This window comes from Boleophthalmus pectinirostris, unplaced genomic scaffold, assembly GCF_026225935.1.
Source record: "Boleophthalmus pectinirostris isolate CB_2022bp ecotype Guang Dong unplaced genomic scaffold, ASM2622593v1 HiC_scaffold_12, whole genome shotgun sequence".
Taxonomy (NCBI): Eukaryota; Metazoa; Chordata; class Actinopteri; order Gobiiformes; family Gobiidae; genus Boleophthalmus; species Boleophthalmus pectinirostris.
In genome coordinates, this window is record NW_026571018.1 from 4,108,105 (window position 1) to 4,131,372 (window position 23,268).

The 23,268-nt window shown below is 42.6% G+C and overlaps 1 protein-coding gene across 1 annotated transcript; it reads right to left on the reverse strand.

The window, feature by feature from the left end:
• Positions 1-1,167: 1,167 nt before the first annotated feature.
• Positions 1,168-21,735, reverse strand: apbb3 (amyloid beta (A4) precursor protein-binding, family B, member 3). Its single transcript, XM_055148704.1, has 15 exons — positions 21,609-21,735; positions 16,075-16,241; positions 14,137-14,177; positions 13,956-14,001; positions 12,375-12,490; positions 12,194-12,227; positions 11,975-12,102; positions 10,455-10,460; positions 9,234-9,348; positions 8,464-8,542; positions 7,985-8,068; positions 3,982-4,094; positions 2,714-2,804; positions 2,565-2,641; positions 1,168-1,414 (listed from the first exon to the last, which is right to left on the reverse strand). Exons 1-15 carry the CDS (start codon positions 21,655-21,657, stop codon positions 1,175-1,177), a joined length of 1,386 nt encoding a protein of 461 aa, XP_055004679.1. The 5' UTR covers positions 21,658-21,735; the 3' UTR covers positions 1,168-1,174.
• Positions 21,736-23,268: the final 1,533 nt, after the last annotated feature.

Sequence of the window (23,268 nt, forward strand, 5' to 3'; positions counted from 1 at the left end):
CCCAGAGGAGTAGTACCACCTGATGATGTCACCAGATGAAACAGAATGGCCCCTTTCTGATCATGTGTAAGTGTCGTGTTTGTAAAAGTTCCTGGGAAACGACGTCGCCTGAACAGCTCCAAAAACAAACCTCAAACCGACAGATAAAGAATAAAAGTTTCATATTTACATCACGTCTTATTTACCAACGCAGCATTTGGGGGAGGTCAGAGGTCAGAGGTCAGGAGCAAAGGGCCAGAGACATTCTTTAGGAGGAGATTCTTCTTCTACATTTGTAGTCCCAGCAGACTACAAAGTACATAAGACTACTTTTCTCATGGACTTCCTGGAGTTTGATTATGTTGCGTTCATGTGGTCCTTGGGAACTCCGGAAAATGTTTTTATTTTTTTTTACGAGTTGAAAAATGCCCATGAACGCAGCACAAGTCGAACGAACAAACAACTCCTGCTTTTCTGGAGACACACAAAATTCAGCTGATTTGTCCATTTATCTTAAACATTTGATCTCGACACTGTTTAATTTTATTTTGATTTAACCAGGATAGGGGACACCGGAGCTCTCAGGCACAGGCAGAACATGCAAATTCCACTAGAAAGACTCCGAACTGCCCCAGAATCAAACCCACGAACGACCATCTTGCTATGAGGCGAGAGCGATCACAGCTTCGTCAACGTGATGCTCAATTAGTCCACTGAGGTTCATTTGGTCTTCTGATCATTTATGTTTTCAGACCATGAGTTTGTTTTCATGCCTGACAGTTTCCTCACCTGACGCTGTGAGGAAGACTCGAGTGATCAGTTGAAACTGTCAGGTATGAAAGAAACTCTTGGTCTGAAAAAGAACATAATAAAGTGTTGCTCAGTTAACTGCAGATGTAATTTTAACTAGTGTTCGTTAAGGTCAAATGAACGAGCAAACTCTATGAATTTTTTACTCAAAATCTCCGAGTTCCCAAGGACCAAGTGAATGGAGCACTTCCTGTTGTAATTCTGTGTGAACCTCCTGTTTCCTTCTCATACTTCCTGTAGTTTTTTTTTTTTTTTTTTTTGTTTTTTTTGTAGTTCTTTAAGTTCCTGTAACCCCCAGGAGGAGGAGCCAGAGGGTTTGTTTCCTATTTAACTCTTGTACTTCCTGTAGTTCTTTGTAGTTTTTACAGGTGACTTCCTGTAGTCCTCAGGAGGAGGTGGCGGTGGGTTTGTTTCGGAGCGTGTCGAAAAAGGCCATGACCCTCCGGACGCCGCTGACGCTGACGCCGGCGCCGCTCATGTTGCTGAGGCTGCTGCTGAGGGCAGAGCCTGAGCCGTTACCACGGAGATGATACAGAGTTGTGGCCGTGGCGTCGACGGACGCGGCGCGTTTGACTTTGGGCCGGAGGCGCGGTGTCTGCGCCACAAGACAGCGCTGGTACTGCACCTGAAGAGGGTGCAACAGAGCACATATAAAAACATTAAAATATAACAGACAAAAGGAAAGTTTATTTTTAAAGCACAGTTTGTACACAGAGTTATTCAAAGGGCTTTACACAATAAGAAATACGTTAAAATCACATACATACATACATACAAACATACATACATACATACATACATACATAATCATCATAAAATTAAAAAGAGAGAGACATGAAATGAGAGAGAAGAGTCTAGAATGAAAACCTTTCAGTCATACGCACAGATAAACAGAACTGTCTTGAGACTGGATTTAGGGCGACTCACACTAGGACTTTAGAATCGTGCCGTGCTCAAGCACGATTGCGTAGGGTTCTAGGGCCGCACTCACACCTGCAAATCCGAACCGGGTCACGGCCGAATGGCGTCATCATACGGCGCTGTTTGTTTACATGTGCTAACACTTTTAGTGGAGAAAATATCTTATTAGAGGCAGAAATATCTGTTAAATAGTGAGGCTGATGTGTGTCCTTTTATGATACACACTCCTCTGTGAGTTTATGGAGATAAAAACAGTGCAGAGCAGTGATAACAGTGTTCTACAGCCTGGAAGAATCCAGACTCATCACTGTACCAGCGGCTGACCTGTATAGCAAATACAGAGAAATATCCTTCTGGATTTCCAGGCAAGCGTTTCACAGCTCGTTACAGCAGTCTAACCTACTGGAGACAAACGCATGGATAAGTCTCTCCAAGTCTGTTTTAGATGGTAAAAGGCTGCAGATGTTATTGATTTGATGTGGCTGTTAAAGTTAAATTCTGAGTCCATTATTACCCCTCGATTTCTTGCCTGATTTGAAGGTTTCAGAGAGAGAGACTGGAGGTGACGCTGACACTGTCTCTTTGTTTCTGTGGGACAAACACTATGACTTCTCTGAGTTTAACTGGAGAAATTGCTGCGTATTAACTGGCCTGTAGGGGGCAGCATGTAGCGATTGAACAAAAGGGGGCCCAGGATTGACCCCTGGGGCACCCCACAGGTCATGGACATGTGATCTGAGACACAGTTTCCAATTTCAACAAAATAAGTATAAATACACCTGAGCACAATAAGTATACCTTATGTACCATAAGGCTGCCTCACACACAAAAAGTAGTAGTAGTAGTAGTAGTACCATACACGCAGCCTGCACGGCCTCGGACACGTCTCCTGCGTGTGGGTCACAGTAGAACACGTGACACTGGAACCTCCCTGAGCTGCAGAAAGAGTCGGATGCCCTCCCAGTGCCTCTGTCCATAATGAAAGAGTCAGATGCCCTCCCGCTGAATTTGTCCACGATCACGGCAAAAGTGTGAGAGTCCTGCCCCACGCCGAGGAAGGTGAGGAAACGCACTGGCAAGTCCCACAGCAACTCCTGCAACACACACAGAAAGAGTCAGATGCCCTCCCACCGTCTGGCAACACACTAAGAGCGACCTGAAGAGAGTAAGAAAGTTTTCAGAAATATTCGTGTGCATATTTGTCTGTAGTTGAGCGTAAAACAATTATTCGTAAACTCTCGGATGAGTCCAGTCATACATAAAATGTGTTGTGTGAATTTTATCCATCAGAATGCGAAATGAAAAGTTACAACATCAAGAATTACAATCACGAAATGAAAATGTACGATTATACTTTCTTTAGTACAAATATGAATTCACAGACACAACACGGCTGTTAAAAATAGAACACCAGGTCTAAACTAGGACTAAACCTGGTCTAAACCAGGTCTAAACCAGGACTAAACCAGGTCTAAACCAGGTCTAAACCAGGACTAAACCAGGACTAAACCAGGACTAAACCAGGACTAAACCAGGTCTAAACTAAGTCAAAAACTAGTACTAAACCAGGTCTAAACCAGGTCTAAACTAGGTCTAAAGCAGGACTAAACTAGGTTTAAATCAGGTGAAAACCAGGTCTAAACCAGGTCTAAATCAGGACTAAACCAGATCTAACCAGGACTAAACCAGGACTAAACCAGGACTAAACCAGGACTAAACCAGGACTAAACTAGGTCTAAACTAAGTCAAAAACTAGTACTAAACCAGGACTAAACCAGGACTAAACCAGGTCTAAACTAGGTCTAAACTAAGTCAAAAACTAGGACTAAACCAGGACTAAACCAGAACTGAACCAGAATTGAACCAGGACTAATCTAGGTCTTGAGAGAGATAAACCAACTAATAACTTGAGAACCCCAACCTTGTGGAGCAGAGTGTCTTCAAAGCACGATTGGGCGAAGGCTGCGATTAGTCACTCGACGGTCTACGCGGGCGCACCCCCGGGTCCGTCCTGACACTCAGTCCTGGTTTAGTCCTGGTTTAGTTCTTGTTTAGTCCTGGTTCAGTCCTGGTTCAGTCTTTATGCAGCGCAAAAGTTCAGCATCTTGATCGATGTTTCTTCTGCTTGTGAAGTGACGATGTATTTCTATCCTACGCACACGAATATTTCTGAAAACTTTCATACTCCATAGTCCTGGGAAGAGACTAGAGTCAGAGTCCCTCCTCGTGTGTCAGATGCCCTCCCCTCACACCCTCGTTCAGGAGCATTACCTCTCCCCTCCACAGAGCGAGGGCGCTGTGGGAGACGTGGATGTGGGCGTGGTCCCAGTCATCGGGGTCGGAGGTCATGAGGCTCTCGATCGCTCGGTTCACGACCTCCATCCCTGAAACACACACACACGTTTTAATACATGTCTGACACACACAGAGGACATTCCATGGACTGTTTTGTTAATGATCAGATGATCAAAATTCAAATCTGGGACACACCGGGGTTTGGGGCGACTGGTATAAATAAAATGTCTGTAAATTTTGTTTTTGGCCAAATAAATGACAATTTATGCTCCTCTTTACTCTTGGTAGGGATCAGATTAGTCCAAAATTGTGATAGTCCTGTTTTAGTCCTGGTTTAGACCTGATCTAGTCCTGGTTTTGATCTGATGTAGTCCTGGTTTAGTCCTGGTTTAGACCTGTTCTAGTCTTGGTTTAGATCTTATCTAGTCCTGCTTTAGACCTGATGTAGTCCTGGTTTAGACCTGGTTTAGACCTGTTCTAGTCCTGGTTTAGATCTGATCTAGTCCTGGTTTAGACCTGGTTTAGACCTGAGGTAGTCCTGGTTTAGACCTGGTTTAGACATGGTTTAGACCTGAGGTAGTCCTGGTTTAGACCTGGTTTAGTCCTGGTTTAGACCTGGTTTAGACCTGAGGTAGTCCTGGTTTAGACCTGATGTAGTCCTGGTTTAGTCCTGGTTTAGACCAGTAGACTTGATGTTGTCCTGGTTTAGTCTTAGTTTAATCCTGGTTTAGACCTGATGTGGTCCTGGTTTAGACCTGAGGTAGTCCTGGTTTAGACCTGTTTAGTCCTGGTTTAGACCTGTTCTAGTCCTGGTTTAGACCTGATGTAGTCCTGGTTTAGACCTGTTCTAGTCCTGGTTTAGATCTGATCTAGTCCTGCTTTAGACCTGATGTAGTCCTGGTTTAGTCCTGGTTTAGACCTGGTTTAGTCCTGGTTTAGACCTGAGGTAGTCCTGGTTTAGACCTGATGTAGTCCTGGTTTAGGCCTGATGTAGTCCTGGTTTAGTCCTGGTTTAGACCAGTAGACTTGATGTTGTCCTGGTTTAGTCTTAGTTTAGTCCTGGTTTAGACCTGATGTAGTCCTGGTTTAGACCTGGTTTAGACGTGGTTTAGACCTGAGGTAGTCCTGGTTTAGACCTGGTTTAGTCCTGGTTTAGACCTGATGTAGTCCTGGTTTAGACCTGGTTTAGACCTGAGGTAGTCCTGGTTTAGACCTGGTTTAGATGTGGTTTAAACCTGAGGTAGTCCTGGTTTAGACCTGATTTAGTCCTGGTTTAGACCTGGTTTAGTCCTGGTTTAGACCTGATGTAGTCCTGGTTTAGACCTGATGTAGTCCTGGTTTAGACCTGAGGTAGTCCTGGTTTAGACCTGGTTTAGAAGGTGGTTTAGACCTGATGTAGTCCTGGTTTAGACTTGAGGTAGACCTGGTTTAGACCTGGTTTAGACCTGATGTAGTCCTGGTTTAGACCTGGTTTAGTCCTGGTTTAGACCTGAGGTAGTCCTGGTTTAGACCTGTTCTAGTCCTGGTTTAGACCTGATGTAGTCCTGGTTTAGACCTGATGTAGTCCTGGTTTAGTCCTGGTTTAGACCTGGTTTAGTCCTGGTTTAGACCTGGTTTAGTCCTGGTTTAGACCTGAGGTAGTCCTGGTTTAGACCTGATGTAGTCCTGGTTTAGGCCTGATGTAGTCCTGGTTTAGACCAGTAGACTTGATGTTGTCCTGGTTTAGTCTTAGTTTAGTCCTGGATTAGACCTGATGTAGTCCTGGTTTAGACCTGGTTTAGACGTGGTTTAGACCTGAGGTAGTCCTGGTTTAGACCTGGTTTAGTCCTGGTTTAGACTGATGTAGTCCTGGTTTAGACCTGGTTTAGACCTGAGGTAGTCCTGGTTTAGACCTGGTTTAGATGTGGTTTAAACCTGAGGTAGTCCTGGTTTAGACCTGATTTAGTCCTGGTTTAGACCTGGTTTAGAAGGTGGTTTAGACCTGATGTAGTCCTGGTTTAGACTTGAGGTAGACCTGGTTTAGACCTGGTTTAGACCTGATGTAGTCCTGGTTTAGACCTGGTTTAGACCTGAGGTAGTCCTGGTTTAGACCTGAGGTAGTCCTGGTTTAGACCTGGTTTAGAAGGTGGTTTAGACCTGATGTAGTCCTGGTTTAGACCTGATGTAGTCCTGGTTTAGACTTGAGGTAGACCTGAGTAGACCTGGTTTAGACCTGGTTTAGACCTGATGTAGTCCTGGTTTAGACCTGGTTTAGACTGAGGTTAGTCCTGGTTTAGACCTGAGTAGTCCTGGTTTAGACCTGAGGTAGTCCTGGTTTAGACCTGAGGTAGTCCTGGTTTAGACCTGATGTAGTCCTTGTTTAGACCTGATGTAGTCCTGGTTTAGACCTGAGGTAGTCCTGGTTTAGACCTGGTTTAGAAGGTGGTTTAGACCTGATGTAGTCCTGGTTTAGACTTGAGGTAGACCTGGTTTAGACCTGGTTTAGACCTGATGTAGTCCTGGTTTAGACCTGGTTTAGTCCTGGTTTAGACCTGAGGTAGTCCTGGTTTAGACCTGTTCTAGTCCTGGTTTAGACCTGATGTAGTCCTGGTTTAGACCTGTTGTAGTCCTGGTTTAGTCCTGGTTTAGACCTGGTTTAGTCCTGGTTTAGACCTGTTTAGTCCTGTTTAGACCTGAGTAGTCCTGGTTTAGACCTGATGTAGTCCTGGTTTAGGCCTGATGTAGTCCTGGTTTAGTCCTGTTTAGACCAGTAGACTTGATGTTGTCCTGGTTTAGTCTTAGTTTAGTCCTGGATTAGACCTGATGTAGTCCTGGTTTAGACCTGGTTTAGACGTGGTTTAGACCTGAGGTAGTCCTGGTTTAGACCTGGTTTAGTCCTGGTTTAGACCTGATGTAGTCCTGGTTTAGACCTGGTTTAGACCTGAGGTAGTCCTGGTTTAGACCTGGTTTAGATGTGGTTTAAACCTGAGGTAGTCCTGGTTTAGACCTGATTTAGTCCTGGTTTAGACCTGGTTTAGAAGGTGGTTTAGACCTGATGTAGTCCTGGTTTAGACCTTGAGGTAGACCTGGTTTAGACCTGGTTTAGACCTGATGTAGTCCTGGTTTAGACCTGGTTTAGACCTGAGGTAGTCCTGTTAGACCTGAGGTTCCTGGTTTAGACCTGGTTTAGAAGGTGGTTTAGACCTGATGTAGTCCTGGTTTAGACCTGATGTAGTCCTGGTTTAGACTTGAGGTAGACCTGAGGTAGACCTGGTTTAGACCTGGTTTAGACCTGATGTAGTCCTGGTTTAGACCTGGTTTAGACCTGAGGTAGTCCTGGTTTAGACCTGAGGTAGTCCTGGTTTAGACCTGAGGTAGTCCTGGTTAGACCTGAGTAGAGACCTGATGTAGTCCTTGTTTAGACCTGATGTAGTCCTGGTTTAGACCTGAGGTAGTCCTGGTTTAGACCTGATGTAGTCCTGGTTTAGACCTGGTTTAGACCTGAGGTAGTCCTGGTTAGACCTTGAGGTAGTCCTGGTTTAGACCTGAGGTAGTCCTGGTTTAGACCTGAGGTAGTCCTGGTTTAGACCTGATGTAGTCCTGGTTTAGACCTGATGTAGTCCTGGTTTAGACCTGAGGTAGTCCTGGTTTAGACCTGAGGTAGTCCTGGTTTAGACCTGATGTAGTCCTGGTTTAGACCTGGTTTAGACCTGAGGTAGTCCTGGTTTAGACCTGATGTAGTCCTGGTTTAGACCTTGTTGGTTGAAGATTTGGTGATGGGGCAGATTTATGAAGCTGCTGGAGAATACACCAGACATTTCCACCGACATTTTGCCATAAAAAAACATTAACCAGAAGTTCCGCAAACCTACAACAGGGCACTTCCGGACGTTATGTTTTCCACAACGGTCTGTTTAGTCCCCAAGCACCAGTTTAATAAAGTTTAATAAGGTGAAGAGTTGTAAACATCTGTGTGTATGTAAATATGTGAACCTCTGACCCATGGCTGTGGACACTGGGAGGTTCCCCACGTATTTGACCGGAAACTTCTGCACCTGCTGCTGCACGGCCTCCACACACTCCACTGAAACACAAAAACATAATTATGATGAACAACACTCTATGTTTAATATACAACACTGCAACACACTTGAAACACAAAACATACAACATCAAATATGAGTTTACAATAACGACTCTAAGTTTATACAAAAATACAACACTGCAGTAGCTCCACACACACTCCACTGAAACAAAAAAAAAACAACATAAAACATTAAACACAATTATGAATAATATAAGTTTACAATAATGACTCTAAGTTTATAACACTAGAGAACACGGCAGCAGCTCTACACCATAGAAACATACAAGTGTTTAGAATAAAATAAGATTATCAATATGTTTCTATTTGTATCATATTTTTGCAGTACTTTTGCAGTATTTTTGCAGTACTTTTGCAGTATTTGCAGTACTGACCTTGTCGGGGGAAGTCCTGTGGAGAGATGGACTCCAAAGTGAGAGAACGAGAAGGACGACAACTTTCCTCTGACATCATCTGAAACGAGTACAAGGACGAGTAGTAACAGTAGTAGTAGTAGTAGTAGTAGTAGCGGTAATAGTAGTACTAGCAGTAGTAGTAGTGGTAGTAGTAGTAGTAGTACATGCAGTACCTTGGAGCAGAGTTGGTGCAATGCAGTAGTAGTAGTAGTAGTAGTAGTAGTAGAAGTAGTAGAAGTAGTAGTAGCGGTAGTAGTAGTAGCGGTAGTAGCAGTAGCAGTAGTAGTAGTAGTAGTAGTAGTAGTAGTAGTAGTAGTAGTAGTAGTAGTACCTTGGAGCAGAGTTGGTGTAATGCAGCAGTAGTAGTAGTAGTAGTAGTAGTAGTAGTAGTAGTAGTAGTAGTAGTAGTAGTAGTAGTAGTAGTAGTAGTAGTAGTAGTAGTAGTAGTAGTAGTACCTTGGAGCAGAGTAGTAGCAGTAGTAGTAGTAGTAGTAGTAGTACAGTAGTAGTAGTAGTAGTAGTAGTAGTAGTACCTTGGAGCAGAGGTGGTGTAATGCAGTAGTAGTAGTAGTAGTAGTAGTACCTTGGAGCAGAGTTGGTGTAATGCAGCAGCAGCAGTAGTAGTAGTAGTAGTAGTAGTAGTAGTAGTAGTAGTACCTTGGAGCAGAGGTGGTGTAATGCAGTAGTAGTAGTAGTAGTAGTAGTAGTAGTAGTAGTAGTAGTAGTAGTAGTAGTAGTAGTAGTAGTACCTTGGAGCAGAGTTGGTGTAATGCAGTAGCGATACTTTTCGCTGGGACGTCACATCTGAAAACGTGACACTTCAGGACACACGAGTCTTTGTCTCCGGCCACGAATGCAAAGTCCCTGAAAGTACAAAAAAGTACAACTGCACTTGAACACATCACAGATAAACACACGCGCACACACAGTCCCTGAAAGTACACAAAAGTACAACTGCACTTGAACACATCACAGATAAACACACACACACAGAGTCCCTGAAAATACACAAAAGTACAACTGCACTTGAACACATCACAGATAAACACACGCGCACACACAGTCCCTGAAAGTACACAAAAGTACAACTGCACTTGAACACATCACAGATAAACACATGCACACACAGTCCCTGAACGTAAAAATGAACGTAATTGACAAAATTCTTAATGATCAATTACTGATTAATCGACTAATCATGCCCATCGCTACTCATTTCACAACTTTATTATTACGAACCACCCCAAACCGAGAGTGTTCCAGTTTCTGATTTTGAAATTCTGGTCACTTTGTACATGTAGAACACCACTAGTGTGATATGACAGCAAAGTATCAATATATTACCAAATCTACTCTATTTGGAGGAAAGAAAAAGTGCCAATATTGCTCTTGTCCCCGTGTCTGGCTCTTTTATGTATCATGATAGCTTTTGTTTCTCTCTGTCGGGTTCAGAAGTTGCTCAGTTGCTCCAAAATAGTTCCGCGTTCAATTAAAAGTGAATTAACTTAACTGAAAGTGGATTTTTCTCAGGGCACATCGGGGAATACTCAGAATACACTCGTGAAAATCAATGTTTTATTTAACTGGAAAAGTCCCAGTGAGATTCGTGAAGATCGAGAGCCCATCAGACGAGACACAGACACTGGGGAGAAAATGCAAACTCCACACTCAGAGCTGAACCCAGGACCCTCTCGCTGTGAGGCCTGAGTGCTTCCTTTAATCACAGGGTCATGCAGCAGGAGTCACGTGCACAGGTGTGGTGCAGGTGAGTGTTTTTACTTGTCCGGGGTCTGGTGAGTGTGCTCGTTCTGTGGGAGGGGATGGGTTGGTGTTACTATGGTTACAAGTACATCATAGGTGTTGGTGTGGGATTACCTGTCTCTGAGGCTGTGTCTGTGTGTGTGTGTGTGAGGCGGTGTTACTATGGTTACAGGTACACAGGTGTGCCACAGGTGAGTGTGTGGAGTTACCTGTCCCTGGAGCCATGACGCAGCGAGAAGAGACACAGAGACACAGTGAGACTCAAACATCTGACCAACACACATGTATCAGAGCAACCAAAGAACCCCAGTGCTTTATCGAAATGAGCTACTGCAGCCTAAATCGACAGTGAGGTCTATTGATTCACTCCACCCCATCGAAATAAGGAGGTAAAACCCTTATTCCAACATACAGCCACTCTGACAGACATTCCGTCATTCCAACAACCCCCCATTTCGACACGCCCCCATTCCGACACCTTTTATGTCGCCATTCTGACAACCTACTTATGGAGTGTCACCTTTTTTGCCTTGTCTACACCGCATGGACTGTGCCTCTAAACCAGAACTAAAACCAGGATTAAACCAGATCTAAACCAGGATTAAACCAGGATTAAACCATGCTGCCAGTCTGGGAAAATATTGTCCTGAAAAGAGCACTACCGCAACTTAATAATTACCTGTGTGTGTCAAAATAGAGGAATGTTGAAAAAAAAAAAAGCGAAAGTGCCCCCACTCTGACCAAGGAAAAAAAAAGTCGGAGTTTGATAAAAAATGGAAATGCCGCCACTCCAACAATTAGTCAAAGTTGGAATGGCAGTATGTAACCGAAATAAGTGACCTTACGTTTTTCCATTTACATTTGTATAGATCCAATAAAGCCGAACCTCCTCATATTTCTTTGGATTAGAGGTGCGGGTTTGATGCTGTTTGCACACGGTGATCAAACTTTATACCTTAATTATGTCAAATTTCAACTCATTTATATGAATCTGCGTACGTAGTTCATTTGGACAGATGTTTGGCCAATTTAACCATCGAATAAAGCTCCCACTGTAGAATCACCATTATTCACTCATTTATAAGAATTTGTGTAGAGGTAGCTCATTTCGACAGGCTGATATCTTCTATCAAATAAGACTCCCACTATAGAAGAGAAAGAAATGACTGGAAACACTCAAATCTTTATAGTAAATGGCATTAAAAATATAATATTGAAATGTGTAAATTTCCTATTATACTATAGTGATATTTTATTTATACGCTTTCTTTCTAAACAAAGTTACAACGTTTTCTACACATGGAAACAAAATAAAATATGATGTAGTGAAAATGATAAAGATAAAATCAAATATTAAATCCAAACTGTTCAATCATCTAACGTAGATGTTCTGCCGCAAATCTAACACGCACATGTCGATGCTTAACTCGTCAAACCAGACCAAAACACTTTGAAAATGTGACTTGTTATTCCACTTCTGCCTCGGGAGCTCAATTTGACGGCATTTAAACTGTAACAGCGTAACATAATACTGTTGCAGACCTGGTTTAGACCTGATTTAGGCCTGGTTTAGACCTGGTTTAGACCTGGTGATACTTGGTGTGACCCTAAATGAAAATATTGTGTCAGACTCTGGTTAAGTCCTTCTATGTCTGAGTTCTGATTGGTTATTGGCATCAGTAACTCTTTTCTGATTGGTTTAAACCTCTCCGCCCTCTGATTGGCCGACCTGCCGTTGTTGCAGCCCACGCCCCACACTCGGATGCTGCTGATTGGCTGACAGTGCAGGGGGGTGTGGTCTAAAGGGTCCAATAGGATCAGCGAGTCCTTCTTCAAAACCAGCTTCATGTCCCTCCCCTAAGGAAAGGAAACAAGGAGAGAGGAGACAAGGAGACAAGGTTGTAGTATAGTTCCTCAGATGTAAACAATGGGAGGGCATCTGACTCACCTCTCCACAGGCTTCCAGAGGTTCAGCCGGGTCCTGGTCTTCGTTCGGACTTGGGTTCTGCTGTGGACTTCCCGTAGATCTTGGAGTCCTGTCTCTGGTCTGGTCTCTGGTCCTCTCCCTGGTCTGGTCCTTGGTCTGGTCTTTAGTCCGGTCTTTGGTCCGGTCTCTGGTCTGGTATCTGGTCTGGTTTTGGTGGGACAGTTGTTGGATCACGTGACTCACGGCGATGCTGCTCCGGCCCGGTCCCAGGTCCTCCTCCAGAACCTGCATCCAGCCCAAAGACCGGACGGAGAAGACCTGAAAACAAAACAGAACACCGGTCCAAAACTTTCTCAAGACATCGAGGAAAATGACTAAAATGAAAATGAAAATCTTATCTCTCTACCAATCCGTGTATCATTCGTTCATTCGTTTTTCAAAATAAAACCAAAAATAAGAAAACAAACAAACAAAAATATTTTCTTCATTATTTGTCTCCAAAACCAAAATGAAAAAACGAGTAACGATTAGTTTTTTCAGTTTTCGATTTTGTGCTTAAATTAAGAATGGAAAAAATGGATAACGGCTGTTTCCCATTTCCGTGACTTAATGCCTCATTTTTGCACCATATACGGACTGAACCAGGACTAAATCAGGACTAAACCAGGTCTGAGTGTGACATGTAATCTGTGAACATCTGTAGCATTCAAACTGCACAAATCTATCTGTGCTCATATCGACATCATGAAATCGATTTTTGATTTTAATTGTAGAATCTGTCCAAGTGAACAAGTTTTTAATTTTTTTTTTTTCATGACCGTGACGTTAGTTTTGTTCAATAGTTCAATAATGATAGTTGTTTGTCTTTACATTTTCGTCTTTTGGACCTTGATCGTTGTGGATAAATTCTTCATGTTTATCGTTTGTGGAGCTTGTTGGTTGAAAATGCCACAGAAAAGCATTAACCGGTAGTGACGTTTACTTTACATCGCGGCACTTCCTGTCATTGTGAAAAAGTTCTATTAGCTCTTTGGCTGTTAAGATATTTGCTCTAATTCCAACTGGGCTCTAATCGTGCCCCTGTAACCGCAGGCCTCAATGAGCTTCATTTGACTTGTTCGTTTGTGGCCACACCGGCTCGTCGAAGCCTGATCCCGTCAGATCTCAGAAACGAAACAAAGCCGGGTCTGGTCAGGACTTAGGTGGGGGCGCTAGTGGCAAAAACTGTTGTGTCCTTAGGCAAGACACTTTACCCACATTGCCTAGTATGAAAGTGGTGTGTGTGTGAGTGATGGTGGTGGTTGGAGGGGCTGATGGTGCAGATTGGCAGCTTCTCTTCCATCAGTTTGCCCCAGGGCAGCTGTGGCTACAGTAGTAGTTTACCACCGCAGAGTGTGGAGTGAATGAATAATGATCTGTAAAGAGCTTTGGGAGTCTTGAAAGTTTTATAAATGCAATGACTGATTAATTAATTAAGAACTTGATGGGAGCCGCTGGGTGACGTCACACTTCGTTAGTCCTTGTCTTTATCTGGTCTGTGGTGGAGACGTGACGGTGGGAGTGGAGACCAGACTCATGTCCCTCTGTGTAAAAATGTACAGTCTGGTCCCGCCAGGCTCCACCAGAGGAAAACCAGAGGCAGAAAAACCAGGGCAGGATTAAACCGGATTATACAGATTAGAGAAAGGAGCCGGCAGCACTCGCCTCACAGCAAGAAGGTCCCCGACTGAACTCCCACCACCGAACCAGGACTAAACCAGGACTAAAGTGGTCTGAGTCTCACCTTGGTGTCGGGGTCGTGGTGGGGCAGATCTTCGTGCCAGGAGGATCTGAAATAAAAACAGTTTCATGAATTTTCTAAACAACACAAATGCCCTCCCATAAGAAACGAGCAGAAGAGAGCAGAAAACATTTGTGGATTTCACTTTAATTTCTTTTTCATTTCTCTTTTTTTTGCTCCTCACCTGTGCAGTTCTTCTGGTTTGTCGCTGGGACTCGTCTCCTCCTGAAACAAAAGTCAAACGTCAGACGCGACTTCTGACCCTGTGTGAGGTCAGCCGACTTTACAGAGCGAGTATTACACTTCTGTGGGGTATTAACTACAAACACATGACATATTAGATCACCATGTTTCCTTTTAGTGTTTGGAAAATGCTCTATTTGCTGAAAACAACGTATTAACATGTTTTATGAAGATACTAGTCGTTCTTTTGAATTTCAATTAAGAATTAAAAACAATAAAATGGGAAAACAGTTTGTTATTTCATTATTACGTTTTAGTGTCAAACAAAAAACAGATTTCGACCTCTATTTCCAATATTTAATTTAAAGTTTCTTTCAAATAACATAACACCAATCAAAAAACAGTCATCGTGCCTATTTTAATTTTAATCTTTTATTTTCTCTGGTTTATTTGCTCTGGAAGTTTTGCTGCTCAGCTCTGTGTGTAATTTCAGTGTCAACCATGGATCTATAATAAAAAAACTATTTATTTTTATAAATTTTTTTCCCCGTTTATGGTCGGACAAACTAATAATAATGTTAACGAAGGCGAAAAAGTTTATCGTTTATGATCATGCGAAACAAACAACGATGAGAATGAAAGAATGTAAGGATTATTTGAATAAAAAAAATATTTTTATTATATTTCTACGGTGTCAATTGACAAAAGTTTATCACCTCGCTGCTTCCTGTTCCTCGTCATGGAATTCAACAATGACTTTCTAAAACACAAAAGTAAACATGTCGCTATAGAAGAAGACGACATGTCTTCAAAATTGCAACGATTTTTCAGGTAAATCCTTCTAGCAGCAGAACTTCCGGGGCTCATAAACCAGAGAGAATAAAATATCAAAATTAAAATAAGCACTGAGAGTGTTTTTTGAGGAGTTCACATACACCTAGGGCTAAATAGCATTAAAAAGTTTCTGATATGATACATTTCTCGATACAGTGCACTTTTGGTTTGATATGATATTCACTACTGGTCAAAAGTTTTAGAACACCCTAATTTTTCCAGTTATTTATTGCATTTTGCAGTAGCGCAAGTCCAACGAAGAACTTGAAATGGTACAAAGGTAAAAACTGAACAGACAGAGGTTAAAAAAAAGATAAAAGACACAAAACACAAGTCCAAGCTCTGCCAAAACTACCTCAGGAAAAAAGAACAAGATGGTCTTAAGACTTAAACCCCATGGAGCTGGTTTGGGATGAACTGGACTGAAGAGTGAAGCAACCTACAAGTGCCACACATTTATGGGAACTTCTGCAACAGACTAGGGAAGAACTTTCTGAACAATATTTGATTTCTGTTGTAAAAAGAACGAGCCACGAGTGTGTTCAGCTGTTCTATCTGCCAAAGGTGGACACTTTCATCAATCAAAAGTTTAGAATCCATTTTGTTCTATAAATTGATCTCATGATTTCTTTTTCAACTCAGAACTGTTTATTTGTTCTATACTTTCATTTCTGAGTGCAATGCCACAATAAACTGAATCATTTTTGGTCAAAAACTGGAAAAAGTGTGTTCTAAAACTTTTGACCGGTTGTGTATTTCAAATTGATTCGGTACGGTTCAATAAAAAGTCTTTGTTAAACCACTTCTTGTGCAAAGTTAAAATGAAACACAAATATTTTAATCATCAAAACTGTGAAAATGTCAAATATGTCACATAAATTAGTTTCCTTCCTCTAAACATGCAGCAAAACTGTAGCTCTAACAAAATAATTTAGTAAAATATACCAAAAAAATACTCTTATATTATAATATATCGATACAACAGCCCATGATATCGATTCTGTATCCTCACATTAAACGATACGATATTTTGATATTTTTGCACACCCTACATACACACTCACTACAGTTTGAGAAAAATTAAAGATACGTTCATGTGCCTCACCTGCAGTCCCTGGCCCCTCCCCCTGGCGGCGCTCTCCCTCGGGTGCTCCCACTGCGTCGCACCCGTCGGCAGGTGCCAGTAGTAGGTCCCCGTTGAGTCGGTGATGGTCCTCCAGCCCGACGGGAGCTCGGGGTCAGACTGGAGGTTCTGGTCCATCCACAGGTTATCTGAAAAAAACAACATACAAAACACAAAATATTAAAGCCCCACTGCGGGACATTTCGTTATCTCATATTCCTGGAAGTGTGGGGGGGTTTTCGGTTGCTGGTCATTGGCCTTTGGTGACCTCAGCTCTCACGTTTCTCACGCTCAGATCTGATTTCTCTTTAAATATCTCTGAGGAACATCTGAGCCGAGCTTCGATCGATGACGCAAACACAAGAACAACGAGAACACACAGAAAGTTCTTTGAGAAACAGGAATATTACTACTACTACAGAAAAATATACTAAAAACTGTTACCGCTACTGAATCCATGTATCATTCGTTCATTCGTTTTTCAATATAAAACGAAAAATAAGAAAACGAAAAAACTACAGTTTTCTTCGTTATTTGTCTCCAAAACCAAAATGAAAAAAACAGATAATGATTAGTATTTTCAGTTTTCGATTTTGTGTTTAAATGAAAAATGGAAAAAAAGGATAACGGCCGTTTCCCGCTTACGTGACTTCTGTGACTGTGATGCCGAACTTGTGCGCTGCATACGGACTGAACCAGGACTGATCCAGGTCTGGGACCAGAGCGGGACCAGAGCGGGACCAGACCGGGACCAGACCGGGACCAGAGCGGGACCAGAGTGGACTCCGAGCTTTGACTCTGAGCCTCCGCGGGGTCTGAGCCTCAGCTTTGAGCTCTGGCCCTGCCGTGGGTTCTGAGCCTCCGGTCTGGTCCCAGCCTTGTCTCGGTCTCAGTCCCGGTCTCAGTCTCGGTTTGGTCCTGGTCTGGTCCCGGTCTTGTCCCGGCCTGATCTTGGTCACAGTCTTGGTCTCAATCCCGCTCTGGTCTCAGTCTTGGTCTGGTCCCGATCTCAGTTCTGATCTCAGTCTCAGCCTGGTCTCGGTTTCATTCTCGCTCTGGTCCTGATCTCAGTCCCGATCTCAGTCCCGCTCTGGTCCTGGATCAGTCCTTGTTCAGTCCGTATGCAGCAAAAAGTCCGGCATCTCTTTGGTTTTATATTGAAAAATGAATGAACGAATGACTCACGGATTCTACTGCTACTAGTTAATGAAAAAAATAAATAAATCTGCTGCCATCATCTGCTCTCTAGTGTGATGTGCAGCTGTTCATGGAAGGAGACACCAAAGGCCGTCACACACTACAGGAGAATTTGCTCGATTCTGGCTCTTTGATTTCGAGGAGGCGCGATCCGACTTTGTGTCTTCGTGTGTGATTTTGAAGCCACTGCTCCTCGTGTGTGTGTGTGTGTGTGTGTGTGTGTGTGTCAGTGTGACTCTGAACTGCTCTGTCAGATCATAAACAAGAAACATCAGCAACACCACGGAAAAAAACAACTGAGGAGTGACGGACACAGAGACTCAAGATACAGAGACACTTTTGCCATATCTCAGTTTTATGATAGAGACATAAAACTGGCACCAGATGATTCATCCATCCATTTTCTTCTGTTTATCCAGGGCCGGGTCGCGGGGGCAGCAATCTAAGCACAGACTCCCAGACTTCCTTCACCCCAGACACTTCCTCCAGCTCCTCCGGGGAAGCAGATGATCCACAATGTCCGTATTTATATTTAACTTCCAATGTCACTATAGGCGAGTTTCAATGTTGACAAAAGCGCGCGTTGCATGCTGGGAATTATTTTGGTCGGCGGCAATAAACACTAATTCAACATGACGGACGGAGCGAGAAAGCACGTAAAGGGTATTGATCCCGGTTATTTATCCACTCTAACGGCAGAGGACCCAAGACCATTTGACCAGAAATTGGTCATAAGCATCGATGGAGCCAAATCACCCTTTTCAACCCCGACAAAAGGTGGACCAAACCAAATTTCTGGTCAGAATCGCCAACTACCTGGACAAATATTCACTTTGGCGATATCCACAATGACTTGGTGGAAACTCCTGGGCCATTCACAGCAGAAAAGATGAAAACCTCCAAGAGTCTCGATGTGTTGTTGAACTTGTTGGAGTCCACGGTTTGTTAGGATCTTCTACGTTTGCTCTGCGAATGTTTGAAATCTATTTAATTTACCATTAGCAGTTCTTTTCACTCAGAATACGAAAAAGACATTTTCCTTCTTCCGTGCTTCTATTTGTGCATCTGATAATGCAGCAGGAATTTACCATTATCGGGGAGAAATACGTGAGGTTACACACTGTGTTTGACCGCTATCATGTTTCTTGCCTCTGACCAAAATATTTCCCAGCATGCAACACGGGCTTTTAATAACAATGACGTCAGCTGAAACTCGCCTATAGGGCTAAATGAATTAGTTTTGATGTTATTAAAGAAAAAAAACGATGTTTCAGCTCAGATTTTGGTTTCTGCAGACACTAAACTTCAGAGGCTTGGTGGACCCAGTCGACATCAAGAGAATTTTATGAAATTTCTCATGGAATTTTACTTTGGCAAGTGTAAAAAATTGACACTAGGTACAGACTCTCTTACTCTTTGGGATTAGTAAAGTTGTTGATTGATTGATTGATTGACAACACGTCGGCTTTAATCAGACTCAGATTGAACTTTCTACTTTCACACATCTGCCGCTCTGAATCTCAGCGGTGGCGGCGGCGAAACACGACTTTTTTGTTTTTAAATCAAAAATAACAAAAACTGCTCTGGCGTAAAAGAAAGTGTCAGCTGTAATCATGGTTTTATTTTAGTTTTAGTTCCTCTGCGGCGTCCGGCTCCTGTTTCATCCACTCAGCAATTCTCACAAACGATTAATAATTCACAAGAGTCCGGTGTCTCTGCAGTGAGCCAGATGCCCTCCCGTGCTCCTCTGCGGTGAGCCAGATGCCCTCCCCCGTGTGTGTCAGAAGGGGCAGGTGTGTTCTGCTGTTGCGCCCTTGAGCCAAACACTGAACCACAGCTGCTCCAAAAAACTGACCTGGGAGGATTTTTATATTTAGTTCCTCATATTTCAGTTATAATCCTCGGGGTAAAACAGACCTATTGTGCAAACGGGACTTTTTTACAGCAGTTTCCCCTTTTCATTTCCTCTCACAAAGTTGTATTTGGAGTGTTTTGCCCGATTTTTGACGCGCTTTTATTTTCTTAATGGGTCATACACGTAGAATTCATCATCACTTTAATATAAATGACCAAAAAAGGAGCTGTCAGCTGTTTTTTTAGACTCTATTTTAAGATTTTATTGATTGTTTTTAAAGCTTTGAATGGACTGACCCCACGTTACGTCTCGGATCTATGTTTTTTGCCTTTTTATTATTCTTTGTTATGCTTTCTCTTATTTGTTTTTACTCGTTTTATTGTCTCAACGAGGATTAGTAGAGTTAAGTAGAGGATATGTTTTATTTGTATTGTGCAGCACTTTGGAAACTGTTTTGTTTTTGAGACGTGCTGTAGAAATAAAGTGGGTTGGATGTTTTGTTTGTGATGACGTGGACATTGACGTCAGTTCCCCACCAAAAAACTGCAGGGCCCAGTGGGACGTCTATGTTTTATTAAGTCATTTTAGATCAATATTGTGTTTTAAAATGTCCAAATGATAACAGAAAGATCCACAGGTGTCACAGATTCTAACTATGGAGCAGAAACAGGCACAGTGGGTCTTTTTTAAACCTCCACACTCATCATGTGGTGTGAAAATCAAACCCGAGACCACAGGGTTAACCACTCTGCCACCTGTCCTGTTTATCACATGGTCATAAAGTTACAAATGTGTGGAGTAAGAAAACTTTCAGAGAAGTTTGTGTGCGTATGATAGAAATCTGTGCATATTTGTCTGTAGTTGAGCATAAAATAAATATTTGTAAACTCTCAAATGAGTCCGATCGTTAAAATGTGTTTTGTGTATTTTATCCATCAGAATACGAACTGAAAAGTTACGACGTCAAGAATTACAATCACGAAATGAAAATTTACGATTGCTCTTTCTTCAGGACAAATATGAATTCACAGACGCGACTCGACTGTCAAAAGTACGTCATCACTTCACAAGCAGAAGAAACATCGATCAAGATCAAGACTGTGCATGCATCATCGCTCCACGACAAAATGCAGTAACGGCACAACAAGGAGCTACAACAGCTGACGAGCATGTGGGTTAATCACAATTTGTTGTAAAAATATACTGGTAATATTGGTAAATGGTCACATTTTTCTATAGCAGTTTTATAAAAAGGAACCACTCACCCATTCACACACTAGTGTACACAGACACTGGGGGCGATGTGGGTTAAGTGTCCTGCCCAAGGACACAACAACAGCATTCATCTGTGGGAGCTGGAATCACACCAGCCAACCTGTGGGTCAGTGGATCTGATCACTCAACCAATGATGTCAAGAGTGGGATTCAAACCGCCAACTTTCAGATCAGTGAACAAACACTCTACCAACTGCCCCATATTTTCTAGAAAAACCTCCTATGAACAGGAAATGACATATTTTTTTACAATAAATTGTAATTAACCGACCTATTGGTCAACTGTTGTAGCTCCTTGTTGTTAGACTGATTCATCAGCTGGTTTCACTTTGTAGAAACCGTCTGACCTCGCAGCATTAGGATTCGTTCACTCGACAGTAGGCGGGTACTTTTTTTAATCAATCACTGTTATTTGGTTGTGATGTATGTAATGCATCAAATCCGGTAGGAAGAAAGGCAGTCCCCTTGATAAAATTCACCAAAAGTTCTCTTTGTTCCAGCTTTAAATCCTCGATCTCAGGAATTGTCACCAACACAGTCTGTCTTCGTCTACATCCATCTCGACGCTTTGTTTAAGGTTGTGCTGTTCTACAAAATGGACCCAGACAGACGTGACGAGTTTAACGTCATGGCTTCACAGCTCTTCTCTGATTAGCCAGTGTACGGTCTACAACGTCCGGGGATCTTGCAAACCGTCTAGTGTCTTCTGTTTCCTGACCTAGCCGCTTGAGAGAAATGAAATTGAGTGGAGGCATTAGGTGGCATCAGCCGGGCTCATTTTAACCCTTCGCTTTTACCTTCTCTGTTAGAGCTTAAGTTGTCATCGAGCAGTGACGCATGCGCAGTCTTGATCTTGACTGATGTTTCTTCTGCTCAGTAAATAATCCCTGTGAAGTGATGATGTATTTTTGACAGTCGAGTCGCGTCTGTGAATTTGTATTCGTACTGAAGAAAGCATAATCATATTTTTTCATTTTGTGTCTGTAATTCTTGATGTTGTAACTTTTCAGTTCATATTCTGATGGATAAAACACACACAACACATTTTATGTACGACTGGACTCATTCGAGAGTTTACGAATATTTATTTTAAGCTCAACTACAGCCAAATATGCACAGATTTCTATTCTACACACACAAATATTTCTGAAAACTTCCTTACTTGATACAAACGTGATTAAAGTTTTACCGTCATAGTTCACGATGAGAATGGCCAAAGTGTAGTCCTTCCCCATCATGGCCACCGACCAATCAGCTGCTCCCGGACGATCCACCGACCAATCAGAAGAGTTTACGCTTAACACCGACCAATCGCAAACTCACAAACGATCCTCGAACCAATCAGAAGCCTTCAAACTCTCCACTGACCAATCAGAACACAGGATTCAGCGTTTGAAATCTCATCTGGACCAATCAGAGGTTTTGTAACTCCTGTCTCATAACTCCTCGTTTCGTTGCCTTTCTCCTTGTTTCCTCCCCTCTCTCCTCGTCTCCTCGGATGTGTCCTCAGCTGCCTCCTCTCCCCCTCGGCTCCTCCCTCCTCGTTCGTCTCCTAACTCCTCTAACCTGACGTCTCCTCTCTCCTAGGCTCCTAACTGCTTTGTCCTCTCTCCTCTGTCCTTGTCTCCTCGCCGCCCACTTGTTCCCTCGTTTATCCTGATGTATCCTCGTCTCCTCTCTCCCCGGCTCCTCCCTCCTCTCTCCTTGTCTCCTCTCTCCTTGTCTCCTCGTCTCCTCTGTCCTCGTCTCCTCGTCTCCTCTGTGCAGTTAAACCCTGGATAATCCGCCGGATGCAGAGAGAGAGAGAGTGATGGAGGATGAGGACGAAGAGGAGGATGAAAAAGAGGAGGAGGGTGTTTGTGTCGCTCCAACGCACCTCCCTCTCTCTCTCCCTCTAATGACGTCATAGACAAGCTCCGCCCACCTACACTACAAAACACACTACACTGTAAAAAAAAACTAAACTAAACCAGGGCTAAATCAAGAAATAAACCAGGACTAAACCAAGAACTAAACCAGGACTGAACCAAGGACTAAACCAGGACCGAACCAGCACTAAATCAAGAAATAGACTAGGATTGAACCAGGATTGAACCCGGACTAATTCAGGGACTAAACCAGGACAGACCTGATGTGATGTGCAGTAGTTTCATTCGTAGGATGGACTCTGATTTTCAGAACAATAAAAGGTAAAATACTGATCTAAATGTCCTGTGTTAACCGTTAAATACCCCATAGAAATAAGATGAAGTTTCTTTTCTTGTTGTAAAGAAAAAAAGGTTTTCTGTCTTGGTAAAGTTGTGTAAAAGTGGGAATATTATTTTAAAAGACATTCTGAACTGAAGCAGCAGCTCGGACAAACTGTGAAATGTATTTGATGAAAAAACTTTTGTTCAGTTACAGAATTTAATTTTGTCTTCTTCATTATTTTCAATATTCCGTTTGCCTGACGAAGGCCTAGTGCCGAAACGTTGCACGGTTTGTCCTAATAAATTTCACAGTTTGCAAGTAAGACGGTGTGCGTGATTTTTCTGTATGTTCTGGGGCTGCTCCCTCTCCTCCAACGCACCCGTCTCTAGTAGTTGATGTGCGAGGCTCTCATTCTCTCTTCTTCATTATTTAAATTTTTTTTTAATGAATTTGGAGCAGAGAACAGAAAAGATGTTGAACTTTGAGCCTGATTTTGTTTCTTGTGGATAGGCTCAATTACAAATATATATATACATATACATTATATAGATATGTGTATATATATATATATATATATTTATTTTTTTTTTTTACTCTTAAAATCCTTTAACCCTTCAGCAGATTGTACCACTGCACAGATTCAAGAGCAGGACGCCTGG

Bases quoted from the DNA above. Each gene is read 5' to 3' on its own strand.
- apbb3 (XM_055148704.1), bottom strand. From the start codon at position 21,657: ATGATGGGGAAGGACTACACTTTGGCCATTCTCATCGTGAACTATGAC. The intron at 12,228-12,374 runs CAGATACCAGAC...GAACGAAGACCA, and splicing joins CTGTCCCACCAAAACCAGAC to GGACCCGGCTGAACCTCTGG. The intron at 2,642-2,713 runs GCGGGAGGGCAT...TCTGCAGCTCAG, and splicing joins CGTGATCGTGGACAAATTCA to GGAGGTTCCAGTGTCACGTG.